Source organism: Suncus etruscus, chromosome 6 (assembly GCF_024139225.1).
Source record: "Suncus etruscus isolate mSunEtr1 chromosome 6, mSunEtr1.pri.cur, whole genome shotgun sequence".
Taxonomy (NCBI): domain Eukaryota; kingdom Metazoa; phylum Chordata; class Mammalia; order Eulipotyphla; family Soricidae; genus Suncus; species Suncus etruscus.
Window position 1 is genome coordinate 118,065,595 of NC_064853.1, and position 19,209 is coordinate 118,084,803.

Consider the following 19,209-nt stretch of genomic DNA (forward strand, 5'->3'; position numbering starts at 1 on the left):
CTTCTTCTTTTTTTTTTTTTTTGATTTTACTTGGCAGCACTTGGGGTTCACTCCTGACTCTGCTCAGGGATCTCTCCTGACTGGTACCCTACATGGTCTGGGAGATTGAACCCTCATTGGTCAGGTGCATGGTAAGTGTTCCAATTGTACCAATGCTTCCCCCCTCTGCTTTTCTTATTTATTTGATTTTGGGCCACACCTGTTGGTGCTCAGGGGTTACTCTTGACTCTGTGCTCAGTAATCCTGTCAGACTCAAGGGTCCAGATGGGAATAAACCCATGTCAGCTGCATGCAAGGTAAGTGACCTATTCTCTGTGCTATCACTCCAGCTCCTGCTTTTCTTCCTTTTTTCTATTTTGGTTTTTGGGCCACACCTGGTGGCACTCAGGAGTTACTCTTGGCTCTGCGTTAAGAAATCGCTCCTGGCAGGCTCAGGATGCTGGGATGCTGGGACTCCAACCACTATTCATAGTGAATCAACTACAAGCCCTACTGCTGTGCTATCTCTCTGGCACCCCCTGTTTTTCTTTTTAGATTCCTCTGGTGGGTAGAAGCTTCTGGCCTAGTGCTCCATCCAGGTGGCACTTTCAGTGGTGCTGGAGAGTGAACCCAGGATGCAAAGCAAGTCCTGCAGCTCTTTGAACTTTCCCTCTAGTCCAGTGCTTCTCAAATAGTGGGGTGTGCCCCCCAGGGGGGTTCTCGAGACTCCATAAAGGGAGGTGCGTTTGACTTCAGCAAACACTGTCATAACAAGCTAAGCCCTGTGTTTATGTCTCTGGAGCTGAGAGTCCTGCTTCAAACCCCACTTCGAAAAGCTATGCATTTCAAAATATGCTCATTGTAGCCATTAATCCAGACATCACCTCTGATTAAAAAATCAGCTTGCGGGCCTGGAGAGATAGCACAGTGGCGTTTGCCTTGCAAGCAGCCGCTCCAGGACCAAAGGTGATTGGTTCGAATCCCGGTGTCCCATATGGTCCCCCGTGCCTGCCAGGAGCTATTTCTGAGCAGACAGCCAGGAATGACCCCTGAGCATCGCCGGGTGTGGCCCAAAAACCAAAAAAAAAAAAAAAAAAAAAAGCTATTAAGCTTTTTTCCCCCTCAGGAAAAAATAAGGGGAGGCCTGTCACCTAGTGGCCATCAGAATCATTGCACTATAAGAATGTCCTAGTCCAGAATACCTGAGATTCCTCACTGGATTTTTTTCTTTAGAGATAGATATAGATAAATGGTTGTATGGATAGCAAGGTGACAGATAGGTAGATATTTTACTATTTTTGAAAGTTTTTTTTTGAGGGACACCCCTGACTCTACACACAGAAATCACCCCTGGCAGGCTCAGGGGACCACATGGGATGCCGGGTATCAAACCAGGTTTCATCCTGGATCGGCTGCGTGCAAGGCAAACACACCACCCTACCACTGTGCTATCTTTCCGGCCCCAGATAGTGTGTATGTGTTTGGATCACACACAGCATGCTCAGGGCTTAACTCTGGCTCTGTGCCCAGGGACCCCTCCTGGCAGGGCTCAAGGGATCCTATGAGAATGAAACTTGGGTCATCTGCACATGGCAAGCCTCCTCCCTACTGCTCTACTGCTTCAACTCCTTTGTGTGTGTGTGTGTGTGTGTGTGTGTGTGTGTGTGTGTGTGTGTGTTGCTTTTTGGGCCACACCCGATGATGCTCAGGGGTTACTCCTGGCTATGCGCTCAGAAATCGCTCTGGGCTTGGAGACCGTATGGGACGCCAGGGATTGAACCTAGGTCTGACCTGGGTCAGCCGCGTGCAAGTCAGATGCCCTACTGCTGTGCTATTGTTCCAGCCCCTGCATATATTTTGCATGTAGGAAGCCCTGGCTGGGCTAAGGGCAGGCTTTGTGTTCAGGAGGCTGTTTTCATCCCCAGCATCACGAATTTAGCTCTCAAGCCCTGCTTGAAATTATTGACAACCACCCAAAATAAAAGCTGATGTGAGCAGGTGCTCCTTTTCTAGCCTGCTTTCTTTGGGCGGGGGGGGGGGGGCGGGGGGGGGATCACACCCGGCGGTGCTCAGGGGTTACTCCTGTCTCTGTGCTCAGAAATTGCTCCTGGCAGGCTCGAGTGACCATATGGGATGCCGGGAATCGAATCCGGGTCCGTCCCAGGTCGCCTGCGTGCAAGTCAAATGCTCTAATACTGTGCTATCTTTCTGGCCCCTAGCCTGTTACTTCTTTCCCAGTTCAAGGCTTCTGCAAAAGTCCTTCCAAGAATGTCGAAGAAGCAGAATGTGTGAAACCAGCGGTGCCCAGGCGCACCTACTCACTTCCTTGAACACCTTCATGGAGCTTTTGTGGCAGCGAAGAGGGCCTGGGTCTCTGCTGTCATTTCAGATACCATCCTGGGGTGGAGGGCAGAATGTAGAGATCTTCATGCACTGAGCAAGCATCTCCCTTTGAAGTGCTCCACTAGACCTGGCTTCAGGAACACAAGTGGGAGTCCATACTGTACTGGGTGTGGTGCTGGGAACTGCTGCTAGGTGGCCAGGTCAATTACTTTTTGGTTGTGGGCCATGCCTGGTGTTGCTCAAGGATCACTTTGTTTTTTTCTTTTTTTTTTTTGGTTTCTGGATTTTGGGTCACACCCGGCAGTGCTCAGGGGTTATTCCTGGTTCCAGGCTCAGAAATTGCTCCTGGCAGGCACGGGGGACCATATGGGACACTGGGATTCAAACTGATGACCTCCTGCATGAAAGGCAAATGCCTTACCTCCATGCTATCCCTCCGGCCCTCAAGGATCACTTTGTGATACTTCGGGGACTAAATCTGGTTTGGCTGCATGGAAGAGAAGTGCCCTTCCCTCTGTACGACTGCTTTTGTCCCTTTTGTGGTCCTTTCAGGAAGTACACTAAGTACACTGATTCACGGAAAGGGACCCTCCAGAAAAAAATTTTTTTTGGCGCTCAGGGATAACTCCTGGCTCTGTACTCAGGAATTGCTCCTGGCAGGCTTGGGAGACCATATAGGATGCCGGATTCGAACCAACGTTTGTCCTGGATTGCCTGTGTGCAAGGCAAACACCCTATTGCTCTGCTATCTCTCTGTCCCCCTACCCCCCCGCAAAAAATCTTGATCAAGTAGTGGGGTCTGATAATGGGTATGATCCGGTGGCACCTTGGTGATCTGGGAACCTCCAGAGTCATAACTGGTGGTCCTCTGGGCCTGCGAATGCCAACCCCTGCTGTGTTCCCAGAGCTGTGCTCGCCATTCTAGGTGTGACATCTCCAGGAGGGGCGCCAAGCGGGGTGATGGATCATGAATGACAGTGAAAGGCCAATCAAGCAGTACATTGCAGGTCTGTGGGGTGCACTGTGGTTCAAAGAACATTGTTTTTATTTAGCAGCTTCAGTGGCTTTGAAACAGTCTCAGAGTATGCCCGAAAGGCAGAAAGGCTGTTCACAATAGGGAGGCAGTGGGGGAACAGGGTGCCATATCCAGAAAGAGGACCATAGGAATGAGGGATGACCACAGCAGGAGCTTCCACCTTAATCCAGTGACTCTTCTGTTTTCCCCAAGGATCCCCAGACTAGGGTGGGTGTCTGTACTGGAGGGAAGGTGGGCAGGGTGGAAACTTGGGGCTGTTCCCAGAGATCTATGAAAGGGCACAGGTACCAAGAGGCCCCACAGCTCCCTAGCACTCAGGAGGAAGGGGCTGTGCTGTGCTGGGCTGAGATCTGGTCCACAAGGTAGCTTCAGAGCCAGAGTTCTGGGTTCCCAGGCTCCGAAGAGCTGCTGCTTTTATGGGGGCCTTGTGGGACAGGGGTGGTTCTAGGAGCTCCACGAGGTCACTTGGCTGCCGTTGCCACTTGCCCTGTCCTGCCCAGGCCCAGCATGGAAGCCCCAGGTTGTGCTGGAGCTGCCCAAGGCTCCTGGTGACCTCGGTTCCTCCACGGCTGCAGTGGGATTTGGACTGCTGTGGGCAGACACATTCTGAGGGCTCCAGAGCATCCGGCTAGTTTGTCCCGCCAGGTCCTCAGTTCCGCCAGCACTCCTGTTCCCCTGCGGAGGATCAGGAGTGGGTGTGTAAGACCCTTCAGAGGCCTGGGTCCAGCTTGGAGTTCTGGGGTGAATGGGTAGAGGGACATCAATGTTGACCGTCTCAGGGACCAGGCTCTCCACACTATCCCCTGGCAGTGCCAGGCTGACGCTCTGGCTGTCCACAGCAGTTGATTCTTTCTCCAGGGCTTGCTCCTGTGTGGGGCTCTGGCCTGGGGGTGCAGCTGTTGTTTTGGGGGACCTGCAGAGTGTGAAGCAGAAGGGTCATAGGGTCAGGATGGGAGGCCTGTGAACACCATCCCTACAGAGATAGAATCCAGGCTTTGCTGTCCACCTATTTGACCCTTGTGGAAACTATGCTGGGATCCTCTATCTGGAAACGGAAGCTCTGGAAGAGGGAGTGGGGGAGCCTGCAGTAGCATCTGCGCTGGGCTCAGGGCTGCTGTTTGGCTCCCCAACTATACCAAGTCACTTCCTTTACCTACTAATTATTTTTTGTTTGTTTTTTTTGGATCACACCCGGCAGCGCTCAGGGGACCATATGGGATGCTGAGATTCAAACCACCATCCTTCTGCATGCAAGGCAAACACCCTACCTCCATGCTACCTCTCCGGCCCCTGCCTACTAATTATTGCAGACACCTTTCCCCATACCCCAAATTTGTAGTGGATCTCCTGACATTCTGCCAATTTCTGGGAATCAATTACCCCTGAAAGTGCTTTTTTTTGGGGTGGTGGTGGTAGTTGGGTTGGAGTTATACCCAGTGGTGCTCTGGGCCTATTTCTGGCTCTGTGCTCAGGAGCGACCCCTGGCAGTGCCCAGGGGACCATGCAATGTGGAGAATCCAACTATGGTCAGTTGGGCACAGGGCAGAACCAGCACTTTGTTTTTGGGGTCACATCTGACAGCGCTCAGAGGTTACTCGTGGCTCTGCACTCAGAAATCGCTGCTGGCAGGCTCAGGGGATCATATGGGATGCCAGGATTCGAACCAATTCTGTCCTGAATGAGCTGCGTGCAAGGCAAAGGCCCTACTGCTGTGTTATCTCTTCGCTCCCAGAACCAGCACTTTAAATCCTGGGCTCTTTCTCCTGGCCAAAAGTGTCATTTGTGTGGATTATGCCTCTCACTAGAGAGAAGTGTCCTAGAGACACTTCTAGAGTCTGAGTTCCTAGGGACTCCCAGGGGACCACCCTGCCCTTCCTTTGTTTCTAGGCCATACCCAGCAGTGTTCAGGGCTTGCTCCCGGAGAATTTGGGGGACCATGCACAAGGAAAGCACCCTCCCTGATGTCCTACTGCTCTAGCTCCACAGTTGTGAGTTTACTTTGGAAGAGGCAGAGCCAAACTGGTTCTGGAGCCAGAGAGGTGGGGCCTGGGCCTGACTCCCAGTAATGCCAAACCTGGGAAACCCACTCAAGTTTGCTCATATGGTAAAGTGAGGCAGGGATCCTGCAAGTAGATCTGTTGCGAGACTGAACTAGGACTCAGAAGTTGACAGCCTGGCTCATAGGAAAGAGAAAAATGGGGAGGAGGGGTGGGTGGGATCCAAATGGCTCACAGAATGTGCTGGGAACAGTTAAGACCACAAAATTGCTCAGGTCTACCATCTGCTGTACCACGGCAGGGTTCTGGCTGTTCTGGGCAGTGGGCCCAAGCTGTTCTCGAGCTGGCTGTAACAGGATGAGATTCAAGGGGTGGGTGGGAAACCTTTCAAGTATTTGGCTTCAAAAGCCTTAAGAGAGCCGGTTAGTGCAGTGGGTAGGCACTTGCCTTGTATGTAGCTGATCAGGTTATTTATTTATTTGGTTCTTGGGTCATACCTGGCGGTGCTCAGGGGTTACTCATGGCTCTGCACTCAGAAGTCACGCCTGGCAGGCTCGGGGGACCATATAGAATGACAGGAATTGAACTGGGGTCCGTCTAGAGTAGGCCACATAGGCAAGGCAACAGCCCTACCACTGTGCTATCTTTCCATCCCTGACCCAGGCTAGATCCCTGGCATCGATATTCCTCCCTGAACCTGCAGGAATGACTCCTGAGCACAGGGCCAGAAGTAAACCCAGCACTGCTGGCTGTGGATCCTCCTCCCTGCCCCTGTCCAAAATACCTCAAGAGTCATCTTAAGGGACCAGAGTGATAATACAGCAGAGAGAGTGCTTGCCTTTCACATGGCTGCCCTAGGTTCAATCCCTGGTACCTTATAGGGCTTCCCAAGCCTGCCAGGAATGATCCGTGGGCTATGAGCAAGGAATAAGTCCTGAGCAATACTGGTGTAGCCCAAAACCATGAGTGAGCATCTCTTTGGACCAGGTCCCTTCAAAGCACCCAGCCAAGAGGCTGGGGACATGGCCAATTTTCCCCTTTAAGACCAGGCAAGAGGGGCCAGCGAGGTGGCGCTAGAGGTAAGGTGTCTGCCTTGCAAGCGCTAGCCAAGGAAAGATCGAGACTGCGGTTCGATCCCCCAGCATCCCATTTGGTCCCCCCAAGCCAGGGGCAATTTCTGAGCGCTTAGCCAGGAGTAACCCCTGAGCATCAAACGGGTGTGGCCCGAGAAACAAACAAACAAAAAAAAGATAGGCAAGAGGGGCCGGACAGGTGGTACAAGCAGGAAGGCAGCTGCCTTGCCTGCACTAGCCTAGGACGGACCATGTTTCGATCCCCCAGCATATCCCACATAATTCCCCAAACCAGGAGCGATTTCTGAGCGCATAGCCAGGAGTAACCCCTGAGTGTCACTGGGTGTGGCCCAACCCTCCCCCCACCAAAAAAAAGACCAGGCAAGATTTGCTTAATAAATGAAGAACCTGGTTACTGGACTGAAATGCAGCCCTTCTTTGCAGACAGTTCATTCTCCAGGACTGTCAGGAGGAACAGAATACTACCAGTTGTGGCCCCCAAAACACACACATGCAGAGAAACTGGTCAGGGGCTCACTGGCAGTGGTCCTCAAACTTTTTAAACAGGGGACTGGTTCACCGTCCCGCAAACTGTTAGAGGGTCAGACTATAGTAAAAACAAAAACTATGAACAAATTCCTATGCACACTGCACATATCTTATTTTTCAGGGAGAAACAAAATGGGAGCAAATCCAATATGTGGCCGGCCCACGGGCCGTAGTTTGAGGACCACTGGTAATGATACCAGCAATGGTACCAGGGTACATCAGAGAATGCACTTGCCTTGCTTTCAGTCAACCCAGATTTGACCTCCAGTATTACGTATGGTCTCCAGAAGTGCACTAGGGGTGATCTCTGAGCACTGCCAGATGGAGCTCAGACAAAATCCAAGCTAAAAAGAACATGGTCATAGAGGGGAAGATTCTGAAGCTCACACCCCTGGCCTGGAGACCCAGAAACTCCAAGGTCACAGCCTTAGAGGGTGGGAAATCCCAGAGCTCTCAGACCACAAAGGACACAAGGGATGCTCCAGCCCTGCGGGTTCTGGGGAACTGATCCGGTTGATCTCTGGGAAGGCTTGGTACTGAGCAGAGGCTGCAGGGCTCCCAGCCCTGAGGTAGTACTTACTGATTCTTGTGTTTGAAGCCGCTGAGGTGCGCTTGGTACTGCTCAATGGAGTTCAGCACTATCTTACACGTCCTGCAGGGGTACCCCTTCCTGGCTGAAACAGCAACCGCCGCACATAGGGTCATCATGGAGGCACCGATTTGGGAGGGACCCAGGGTGGCCCTCAGCAGAAACTCTTGGTTCCTCTCTGGATCCCCACTCCCAGACTACTGCCTGGCCCAGGCACCTCCATGGAGAATGGGGAAGGGTGACAGGGCCCAGAGGTGAGTTTTGGGCTTCCCTTGCCATCTCACCTGCGATGGGGCAGTTACAGGGAGAAGGGGCCCTCCTAGAGGCTGTCCTTGCACTTGCCAGGTCAGCTGTGCTCAAGGCAGGTGCCCTCTGGGCCGTATGATCACTCTGGCCACTTGGGATGATCTCCAGGCTTTTGATGGAACAGTGATGCCTGTGCAGACCAGACCTGGAGATTCCTGGGATCCTTCCTTGGGGCGTACACACACCCTGGATCCCTAGCAGGGTGCAGGCTAGCCTTTCCCCACAGGGCTGGCACAAATACATGAGCCAGGAGCCAAGAAGTGGTCTCGACTGACTCGATGCTGTCCTCACGACGACAGTTCAAACTCTTCCCTGAGCTGCAACTTTTTTTTCGTCCACCCACAAGTATACTCAGGAAGGCTCGGGGGATCTTACGAGGTGCCAGGCATCAGGCCCAGTCAGTGGCATGTAAGGCAAGTGCCCTCTATAATATTCCAATAAAAGAACTTTTTTAGGTTTTTGGGCTGGGGACGTGGTCAGTTTCCCTGAAAGACAGGAAGGATTTTCTCAATAAAAGAAGAACCTGGTTTTTGGGTCATGCTCAGAACTTTATCCTCACTCTACTCCAGGATCACTCTGATGAGTTTGGGGGACCTAGTGGGGTTCTGCGGATCAAACTCTGGCAGCCGCATGCAAGACAAACCCTCTATTCACCATGATATTGCTTTTGCCTCCCAGTAGGATATATATATATATATATATATATATATATATATATATATATATATATATATAATTTTTTTTTTTTTTTTGCCAGTTCCTATCATTAAAGGATTACTCCTAGCTCTGATCATATAAATCATTCCTGGTGGTACTTGGGGACCATACGGGATGCTGGGAATAGAACCCAGGTTGGCATCATGCAAGGCTAGTACCGTATTTTCCGGCGTATAAGAAGACTTTTGAAACAAAAAAAAGTCAACCGAAAATCGGGGGTCGTCTTATATGCCGAGTATATCCTGAAAAATGTTTCAATATGGCGCTAAACGAAACAAACAAACAAAAAAAATCAAGCCGCAGAGTTTCCAAATCTCTTTCTTGGGGGCTCCCAAACAGTACTCAGGAGATCTGGGGGCCACTTCTGGCAAAACCCAGCTAACCGTGTTGGTGGTTCAGTGCTAGGGTCCGATGATGGGGTGTTGTTTGGTTCATGTAGTGGGGGAGATTAACTGATGCCATCAGGGAATTGCCAGAAAAGGTGCCTATGATAAGGGACCAATCACTGCAAGGCTGCTCGGACCGCCTCTCTAACTCAGCCAATCCAAGCAGGCTTTTGATGCATGCAAATTAGACAATGTTCTGGACCCGAATCTATACTGTCAAAAGCCTGCTCAGATTGGTCAGAGTCAGAGAGGAAGTCTTTGACAGTATAACCTTTGAACCTTTGCTTGTTGTGATTGGCTCACTGTGGTACATACAGTTGCAGCACAGGAACGTTCTGTCTGATACAGCGAATATAGGCCTAAACCTATGTTTGAACTGCAAAATTAGGGGGTCGTCTTATACGCCCATTTGTCTTATACGCCGGGAAATACGGTACCTTACCCAATATAGGATTTTGGGAGGGGGGCAACACACCTGAGCAAGGAGCAGTGCTCAGGTTACCTGGGCTGGCTGCACTCAAGGCAAGCACCTAACGATCACTCCAGTAGCCCCAAATAGGATAATTCTTATTGACATCAGTCTTTTAGATTCTTTGGGACAAGGGAACGGTAACATGAGTCAGAGGTGCCCAGGACAGGTAATCAATCACTCTGTAGTGGGCAGTGGCCCCTCCTGGCTCCCTTTCCTATGCATTCTGTGGTGAGGATCAATGCCCATACATGCCATTTCCTACCTGGCTTCTGCAGTCATCTTGGTTGTAACTCAGGCTCCTGAATCCCTGAGGAGGAATGCAGGGACAAGGGGTTGGGGTGCAGGGCCGGTCCTTACCTGAAGAGTCATTAACTGCAGGGTCGGCCAGCCGCCCGTAGTGGGCCATGAGCTTAAGCTTGGTTTCCTGCTTCCGGTGTTTCTTGCCCATGTAATGCTGCTGTGCCATGCCTGGGTCATTGAATGTCGCATGGCAGAGGCTGCAGAACTTGTCTGGGTTCGGGACTTCATGGTTCTGGTGTGAAGCTATAGTGGAGGCCACCAGGAAAGGGGTGGGAAGGCGCTTGGACAGAGCTGCGGCAGAGGACAGAGGGTTCCAACAGAGACCATGAACCACTACTGGCCAAAGCTGGAAACAGTTCCCCTTAACGAACAGTAACTTGCCCAGCGAAGTATCTTCAAACTGAGCAATGGAAGGGGAGGAAATGCGTCTGGAGAGCTCTAAGGAGTTTTCTTTTTTCTTTTCGGGCCACACCTGGGGCTCAGTGATAATTCTGGCTGTGCTCAAAGGAAACTCTGGGATGCTGGGGACTGAATTTGGATAGGCTGCATGTAAGGCAAGTACCCTTCCTGCTGTGCTCTCTCTGGCCAGCAGACACTTTCTCTTTCACTACTTAAGACTATCCTTTGGGGGGCCGGGCGGTGGTGCTAAAGGTAAGGTGCCTGCCTTGCCTGCGCTAGCCTTGGACGGACCGCGGTTCGATCCCCCGGTGTCCCATATGGTCCCCCAAACCAGGAGCGACTTCTGAGCGCATAGCCAGGAGTAACCCCTGAGCGTTACCAGGTGTGGCCCAAAAACCAAAAAAAAAAAAAAAAGACTATCCTTTGGGCCAGAGAGATAGCATGGAGGTAGTGCATTTGCCTTGCATGCAGAAGGACGGTGGTTTGAATCCCAGCATCCCATATGGTCCCCCGAGCCTGCCAGGAGTGATTTCTGAGTGTAGACCCAGGAATAACCCGAGTGCTGCCGGGTGTGACCCCCCCCCCAAAAAAAAAACTATTAAGTCAAACAGCATTCTAAAATGTTAAATCATGATTCTTTGGTAAAATGGTGTCCAATTTTTCTTTTTTAACCCTCTTTGGTGGTTTTGAGGCCACATCCAACTGAGCTCAGGGCTTATTCCTGGCTCTATCCTCTGGAATCACTCCTGATGTGAGAGAGCCTATATAGTATAAGAACTCAAACCTCAGTCAGCAGAGTGCAAAGCAAGTGCCCTACCTGCTATGCTATCTCTTCAGCTTTCTCTTTAATTTGATATTCATATTTTCTTTTGATGCTGTTTTTGGGCCATACCTGGCAGTGCTGCGGGGTTACTACAGGCTCTGAGCTCAGAAATTGCTTATGCTCTCCCAGCGCAGCAGTAGGGTGTTTGCCTTACACGCGGCTGGCCCAGGACAGATCTAGGTTTGATCTCTAGTGCCCCTTATGGCTGCCCCAAAGCCAGGAACAATTTCTGAGTGCATAGCCAGGAGTAACTGCTGAGAGTTATCGTGTGTAGCCCAAAAACAAAAAAATTGGGGTCGGCGTGGTGGTGCTAGAGGTAAGGTGTCTGCCTTGCCAGTGCTAGCCTAGGACGGAGTACAGTTCTATCCCCTGGCGTCCCATATGGTCCCCCAAGCCAGGAGCGACTTCTGAGTACATAGCCAGGAGTAACCCCTGAGCGTCACCGGGTGTGGCCCAAAAACAAAAAAACCGAAACAAAACAAAAAAACACAAAAAATTATGTGTGTGTGTATGTGTGTGTGTGTGTGTGTATACACACACTCACACACACACACACACACAGGTCAGCAGTGTGCAATGCAAATGCCCTACCTGTTGTGCTTTTCTCTGGTCCATCAAATTGATATTATTTTTGTTTGTTTTTTGGGCCATACCCTGTGACACTCAGGGACTCAGGGGATACTCCAGGTCTGTGCTTAGAAATTACTTCTGGGCCAGAGAGATAGCATGTAGAAGAATGGTAGGTTTGAATCCCGGCATCCCATATTGTGTCCCGAGCCTGCCCGGGGCAATTTCTGAGTGTAGAGCCAGGAGTAACCCCTGAGTTCTGCTGGGTGTGAACCCCCCAAAAAAATTATTTCTGAGGGATTTGAGTGGTAGCACAGCGGTAGGGCATTTGCCTTGCATATGGCTGACCCAGGATGGTCGCAGGCTCGATCCCCGGCAACCCATAGTCCTGACTTCCTTGGAGGAAGGAGTAATTTCTGAGCACAGAGCCAGAAGTATCCCCTGAGCATTGCTGGTTGTGGCCCAAAAGACCAAACAAACAAACAAACAAAAAAAATAAAGAAATTACTTCTGGCAGGGGCTGGAGTGATAGCACAGTGGTAGGGCATTTTTCTTGTACGCAGCCGACCCTGGATGGACCCAGGTTAGATCCCCAGTATCCCATATAGTCCCCCAAGTCAGACAGGTGTGATTTCTGAGAACAGAGCCAAGAGTAACCTCTGAGCACCACTGGGTGTGGCCCAAAATCAAAAACAAAAACAAAAAACCAACAAAAAATTCTGGTCTTGTGTTCACAGCATCAACAAAACCCAGTAAATCTGCTGGCTAAAAGTGGCCTACTTCTTGGCCCAGGAGAGAAGCAAAAATGACAAGACAAATGAAATCTGGATCGAAGGACTTTCACCCTAGCCTAAGTGCTGAAGGTGGAAGGGAAGCATCTAGTAGAGTTGGGAGTGAAGGAGATGAAGGCTTAAAGTGTAGGCTGCTGTGAACAGGTGAGGGGGCCCTCAGCAGAATTGGCTCCTGAAGGGAGGTCAGGGCAGTGGGCACAAAGACTGTTAGTTGCTGTGGCCAGGGGAGTGCTGTGCTTTCAAAGGCGAATCTCTGCCGGGAGGACCAAGAAATTTGGAGGATGAAAGGATGTGGGTATAGCCAATGGTGGGAAAAAGTCCAGGCTGGTGCTCTCACTGTGGGTCCTCTAGAAAGGAGATCAGGAAGCACTATGGAAGAGAGGGCCAGCTATGTGTGAAAAGGTAAGTCAGAGATTAGAGTGCACTTGGCCAGTGGACAGCATAGGAGCCTCAACAGAACCATAAAAAGAGAGGTCTGGATAGGGTCTGAAATATAGAATAGTTGGGGGCCAGAGAGATAGCATGGTGGTAAGGCATTTTCCTTGGATGCAGAAGGACAGTGGTTTGAATCCTGGCATCCCATATGTCCCCTGAGCTTGCCAGGAGTAATTTCTGAGCGTAGAGCCAGGAGTAACTCCTGAACACTGCCTGGTGTGACCACCCCCCCCCCCAAAAAAAAAAAAAAAAAAAAGGAAAAGAGAAAAGATAGAACAGTAGGAAAGGCACTTGTCTTGCAGTTAGCCAACCTAGTTTTTTTGTTTTTTTGGGTCACACCTGGCAGTGCTCAGGGGTTACTCCTGGCTCTATGCTCAGAAATTGCTCCTGGCAGGCTCAGAGGACCATATGAGATGCCGAGATTCGAATCACCAACCTTCTGCATGCAATACCTCCATGCTATCTCTCCAGCCCATTAGGACTTACTTTTGCACTCAGAGATCACTCTTGGTGGTGGTGCTCAGGGAACCCTATGGGATGCTGGGATCAAACCTGGCCCACCCATGTGCAATGCAAAAGTCCTTCTGACTGTGCCATCGCTGTAGCCCTAGCTAACTTAGATTTGTTTGTTTGTTTATTTTTGTTTCTGGGCCACACTCAAGGGTGACTCTTAGCTCTGCACTCAGAAATCACTCCAGGCAGGCTTGAGAAACCATATCAAATGCTAGGGATAGAACTCGGGTTGGCCACATGCAAGGCAAATCCCACTGAGTTATTGTTACAGAACCATTTTTTGGAGGGTGTGTGTGTGTGTGTTTAAAGTCATACCGGCTGTGTTCAGGGGTTAGTTCAGGGGTTATTCCTGAATCTGCATTCAGAAATTACTCCTTGCAGGCCTGGGATCAGATGGTATGCAGGAAACCAAACCCGGGTCGGCCACGTGTGCTATCACTCTAGCTCTGCCAACCCTGGTTTGATCCCTGGCACTCCCAAGGGACCCCTATGCCTTACGAGGAGTGATCCCTGAGCACTGATTCAGGAGAAGGGAAAGAGCACTGTTGAGAGTGGCCCCAAAACAAAACAAATTAAGAAAGGGGGGGCATTAAGGCAGCACTGAGGCCACACGTCATTCAAGCTGAGCTATTTGTGGGCTCTTAGCCAGGGTGCTTAACAGCTGTGCCCCTCTCTGGGTCTGGGGGTCCCCAAGACAGTCTGAAGTTGGGAGTTGGGATGGGGCCAGGAGGCAGCACTCAGCAGGCAGGCCAGTACCTTCCACTTTGGAGGGCAGCTGCTTCAGCTTCAGGTTCCTGGCGTGGGTCTTCCCCAGGTAGTGTGAGCGAGCCACGGCAGGTGAGGAGAGGGTGGCACTGCATACTGGGCAGCACTGGCTCTCATCTCTGCTTCTGCTGTTCTGGGGGGAGAGAACGAAGGCCCCATGATGCTCCAGCACAGTCCTGCACTGCCTGTTGCAGTTCCTCTGAACCTTGGAGTCCTGATCCAGTTGGGGTTGTGTGTGCCAGCTTGACTGGTCTGTGGGTCTCCTTCCTCCTACTTTCTCCTGCTTTGGGCTGGGTTTGGGGCCATACCCAGTGGTACTCAGGGCTGACTCCTAGCTCTGTGCTTAGGGACTTTCTTTCTTCTGCCTGGTGGGAGTAGTCTAAGCTCCAGGTGTGGTTTACACAGAACCTCTTCTGGGAGACTGCCACCAAGCACCTTTCTTGCTTTATGTTGGGGTCACACACAACAGTGCTAAGGATTTCTTCTTGCTCTATACTCAGGAATCATTTTTAGCAGACTGAGGGGACCATATGGGATGACATGGATTGAACCTGCATCAGCTTCAGGCAAGGCAAGAACCTTACCTGCTGGACTATTGCTCTGGGTCCTCAATATCTTCTTTTCATGGCAGGATGTGGGGGTAATTTGGCCATCCCCAGTGATGTGATGGGCAGAGCTTATTCTTTTTTGTTTTTTTTTTTTTTTTTGGTTTTTGGGCCACACCCGGCAGTGCTCAGGGGTTACTTCTGGCTGTCTGCTCAGAAATAGCTCCTGGCAGGCACGGGGGACCATATGGGACCCCGGGATTCGAACCAACCACCTTCCTGGATCGGCTGCTTCCAAGGCAAACACCGCTGTGCTATCTCTCCGGGCCCAGGGCTTATTCTTGACTCAGTGCTCAGGAATCACTCCTAGTGGGGCTTAGGGGAACAGATGTGGTGCTAGGGACAGAACCTAGGATAGGCTTGTGTAAGGCAAGCTATCTCCCAGCTCCTAAGAGATCTTTCTTCAGGAAACATTGATTGAGTCATTAGGGGTGAGTATGAGGAGAAACATCTTGTGCTTCCTCTGAACAAGTGGCCCAGAGTGAGAATACCCAATGGGCCCCTATCAATTATTCTGGCACCCCAGAGGGGCAATGTCTGAGCTTTAGAGGCTCCAGCACAAACTTCAGTGTACCATCAGGGCATGGCCCCTTTTAAAGTTTTTTTTTTTTTTTTTTTGTAGTTTTTGGGTCACACCCGGCAGCGCTCAGGGGTTATTCCTGGCTCCAGGCTCAGAAATTGCTCCTGGCAGGCACGGGGGACCATATGGGGCACCGGGATTCGAACCGATGACCTCCTGCATGAAAGGCAAACGCCTTACCTCCATGCTATCTCTCCGGCCCCCCTTTTAAAGATTTTACTGGTTTTGAGCCCGGTGGTGCTCAAGGCTTACTCCTGACCCTGCACTTAGAGATCACTCCTTGCGGGCTCTGGGGACCATATGCTATACCGGGGATGGAATCCAGTAAGCTGCATGCAAGGAAAGCTCCCAACAGTGCTGGACTATCACTCCATCTTCCAGAGCGACTCTTATGGGCCTAATGGGCCCCCAGACTCAGTTCCTTGGCACACCCCAGCCTGTAGGGAACTGTGAGTACTCAAGTTTCAAAGTCACCACCCAGGAGAGTCAGAGCTCTCTTAACAGCAAGCTCTATTAACTCAGAAGACTGGCGACTTCTCAAACAATCCTTTACACAGCCTCCAGGACAGGACCAGGGCCAGAGCAATACAGTGGTAGGACATTAGCCTTGCAGAGTCAGCCTGAGTTCAATCCTTGAGATGCCACATGATCCCCCGAGCCCCTGAGAATACAGTCAGGAGTAAGCTTTGAGCATTGTAGGGTATAACCCCCAAACAAATCAAAATAAAGAACAAAGACTTGGAAGGTCTGGGATTCACTTTGGCTCAAGTCATGCAGTACTTCAACTTTTGGTTTTCCTGTTTGGTTTGGGGGACATACCTAGTATTGTGCAGGGCTTACTCTTGGCAGGACTCAGGGGACCTTTTGGGGTGCCAGACATGAACCTATGTTGGGCAGTATGAAAAGCAAATACCCTCCCTTCTGTCCTCTCTCTGGCCCCAGAATCCTCATTTTAATTTCTTGTTTATGTTTTCAGTTTTAGGGGAAAAACACCTGGTGATGCTTAGGGGTTATTCATGTCTCTGCACTCAGGAATTACTTCTGAGGACCCTATGAAATACTGGGAATCAAACCTGGTCAGCTGTATACAAGGCAAGCAACCTTCCTAGTTGCTTATTTACTAGTCTCTCATTTTTATCTTTCTGGTCCCTCATTTTTATTTTTTTGGTGAGGAGCTTAGGCTAGAGCTGGCAGTGCTCAGGAGTAACCCTTGGTTGTACTCAGGGGACCTCATGCAGTGCCCCAGGGATCATATGGGGGTTGGCTGAAGCAACTGCATACAAGGCAAACACCTTTCCCCTGTACTTTCCCAACAACCTTGCCTGTGAAAGAGATTTTGTCGTCTTTTTTTTTCTTTGGTTTGTGGGCCACACTCGGTGGCATTTAGGGGTTACTCCTGGGTCTGCGCTCAGAAATCGCTCCTGGCAGGCTCAGGGGACCATATGGGTGCCAGGGATCGAACCTGGGTCGGCTGCGTGCAAGACAAACACCCTACCACTGTGTTATCACTCCAGCCCGATTCTTCTTTACTTCTCAGAGAGGAAGCAATCAGGGCTCAAGGAGGTAGGGAGCTGGATGCAGTTTAGCAGAAGGGCTGGGCCTCAAGGTCCAGTTAGGCAGACTCCAAGCACTGGAGCTCCTCAACCCACCTTCTACCCTTGCCTGGTATCTCTGTCCGAGGGCAAGCATGCAGCTACATTACCTGATCTGAGCCTAGTATCCTTGTGTCCCCCTGTAAAGTCTCCATTCCATGGATGGCGAGGTAGCGCTTCACTTTGTTGGCATGTTTTTTGCTCTGCAAGAACCCAGGAGAGAGATCAAAGAGAGCCAAAAGTTAGTTCTTTTTTTTTTTTTTTTTTTGGTTTTTGGGTCACATTCAGCAACTCTCAGGGGTTACTCCTGGATCTATGCTCAGAAATTGCTCCTGGCAGGCTCAGGGGACCATATGCGATGCCGAGATTTGAACCACCGTCCTTCTGCATGCAAGGGTGTTTACCCTGCCTCCATGCTATCTCTCTGGCCCCTAAAGACTAGTTCTAATAACAAGCTTATTACACTGAATAAGGCTGGAGCAATAGTGGGAAGGGAGGTTGCCTTGCATGTAGCCAACCCAGGTTTGATCTTTGGCATCCTGCATGGTCTCAAGTCCTGTCAGGAGTGATCCCTGAGCACAGAGACAGGAGCATTGCCAAATGTGACCCCCCCAAAAAAAAAAAAACCCACTAGTGTTGCACCTGATTTAGCCACACAAAACTTTTTTTTTTGGAGAAGAGGGGAATAAACAAGTTGAATGATTTCCTATTCTGGACTTGCATGCCGTCAAATTGAACCTTCAATGTCTGCTAGGAAAAGGGCCATTTATAATGTTTTGTTAAGTTTTGATTTAGCAGTGCTCAGGAGTGACTTCTTCTTTTCTTTTCTTTTTCTTTTTTTTTTTTTTTTTTGCTTTCAGCCAGACCTGGTGATGATCAGGGTTACTCCTGGCTATGCACTCAGAAATCACTCCTGGCTTGCGGGACCATATGGAAGGTGGGGGATTGAACACGGTCTGTCCTAGGCTAGCATGCGCAAGGCAAATGCCTTACTGCTTATACCACTGTTCCAGCCCCATCGAGCATACTGTTTTGAGATCCTGGGTCTCAGTTTCCTGGCTCCATGAAAGAATACACAGGGGCCCCCAGAATGGGGATGAAGGAAATGTGAAGTGGCAAAGGGTCTGAGCAAGGAAGCGGGATACTGTGCAGGCACACTGGCCTACCTGGTAGTGGGCCAGCTTCTGGGATTCAGAGATGAGCAAGGCGCAGCAGACTTTACACTGGGTGTCCGTGAAGAGACACTGGTTCTTCTGGATCAGGTTCTCCACTGGGGCAAGAAAAAGAAACACTGGGTGAGTCACACTGTGCCTCTAGGGGGCTACTGGTAACAGCCTAATGTTGGATGATTCCCAGCAGGTTCATCCTTTTCCAATACTATCAGTGACTCAGGATTCTTTTTTTGGTTTCGTTTTGTTTTTGTTTTTGTTTTTGGGTCATACCACCTGGCTGTGCTCAGGGGTTACTCCTGGTTCTACACTCAGAAATCGCTTCTGGCAGGCTCGGGAAACCATATGGGATGCCGGGTCGAAACACCGTCCTTCTACATGCAAGGCAAATGCCCTACCTCCATGCTATCTCTCTGGCCTCTCAGGCTTCTTTTTTTTGCAGGGGAGGTGGGGAATGAGTGTGGAGGGAGGGTCGTGGGTCACACCCAATAAAAAGTCAGGAGTAAATCTGACTGCTTAGGGGACATATGCAGTGCTTGAGATAGACCCAAAGTAACCACCTTCCCCTCTTCTGTCTTTCCAACCCCATGATTCTATTTTTTTTATTTTTTATTTTTTATTTTTTTTGTGTCACACCCAGCAGCGCTCAGGGGTTACTCCTGGCTCTATGCTCAGAAATCGCAGGCACAGGGGACCATATGGGATGCCGGGATTAGAACCACCTTCTCTCCGGCCCCTATTTTTTTTGTTTGTTTGCTTTTTCTTGGGCCACACCTGGTAATGCTCAAGGGTTCCTCCTGGCTATGTGCTCAGAAGTTGCTCCTGGTTTTGGGGGACCATATGGGACGCCTGGGGATCGAACCGCGGTCCGTCCTTCGCTAGCGATGGCAAGGCAGACACCTTACTTCTAGCGCCACCACGCCAGCCACCCCCCCCTTTTTTTTAATTTGGTTTTGAAGTCACACCTGGTGATACAGTAACTCCTCGCTCTGTACTCAGGAATCACACCTGGTAGTGCTTAGGGGGTTATACTATATAAGGTGCTGTAGCAGGTCAGCCCCTGAAGAGGTTGACTGATGGTGGGATGGAGAATGAGGCCCTTTTCTTCCAGCTCGGAGCACGCGTCTGCCACCCTGTCTAGCCCACGGTTCTGAGGTGAAACGGCGGGTAAACAGCTCGCAGACAATCAGGCTCGTGGAAATATTTGCTTTATTTGGATGGAC

At 50.5% G+C, this 19,209-nt stretch overlaps 1 protein-coding gene across 1 annotated transcript in view; it reads right to left on the reverse strand.

The window, feature by feature from the left end:
* Positions 1-3,490: 3,490 nt before the first annotated feature.
* ZNF346 (zinc finger protein 346) overlaps positions 3,491-19,209 on the reverse strand; it is a 33,824-nt gene continuing 18,105 nt past the window's right edge. Inside the window, exons 4-9 of the mRNA XM_049775640.1 lie at positions 17,984-18,087; positions 16,928-17,020; positions 14,032-14,173; positions 9,805-10,038; positions 7,558-7,651; positions 3,491-4,271 (exon numbers count right to left, since the gene is read on the reverse strand). Coding sequence (XP_049631597.1) covers positions 3,803-4,271; positions 7,558-7,651; positions 9,805-10,038; positions 14,032-14,173; positions 16,928-17,020; positions 17,984-18,087 — 1,136 coding nt within the window. The 3' untranslated portion in view covers positions 3,491-3,802. The remainder of the gene's footprint in view (positions 4,272-7,557; positions 7,652-9,804; positions 10,039-14,031; positions 14,174-16,927; positions 17,021-17,983; positions 18,088-19,209) is intronic.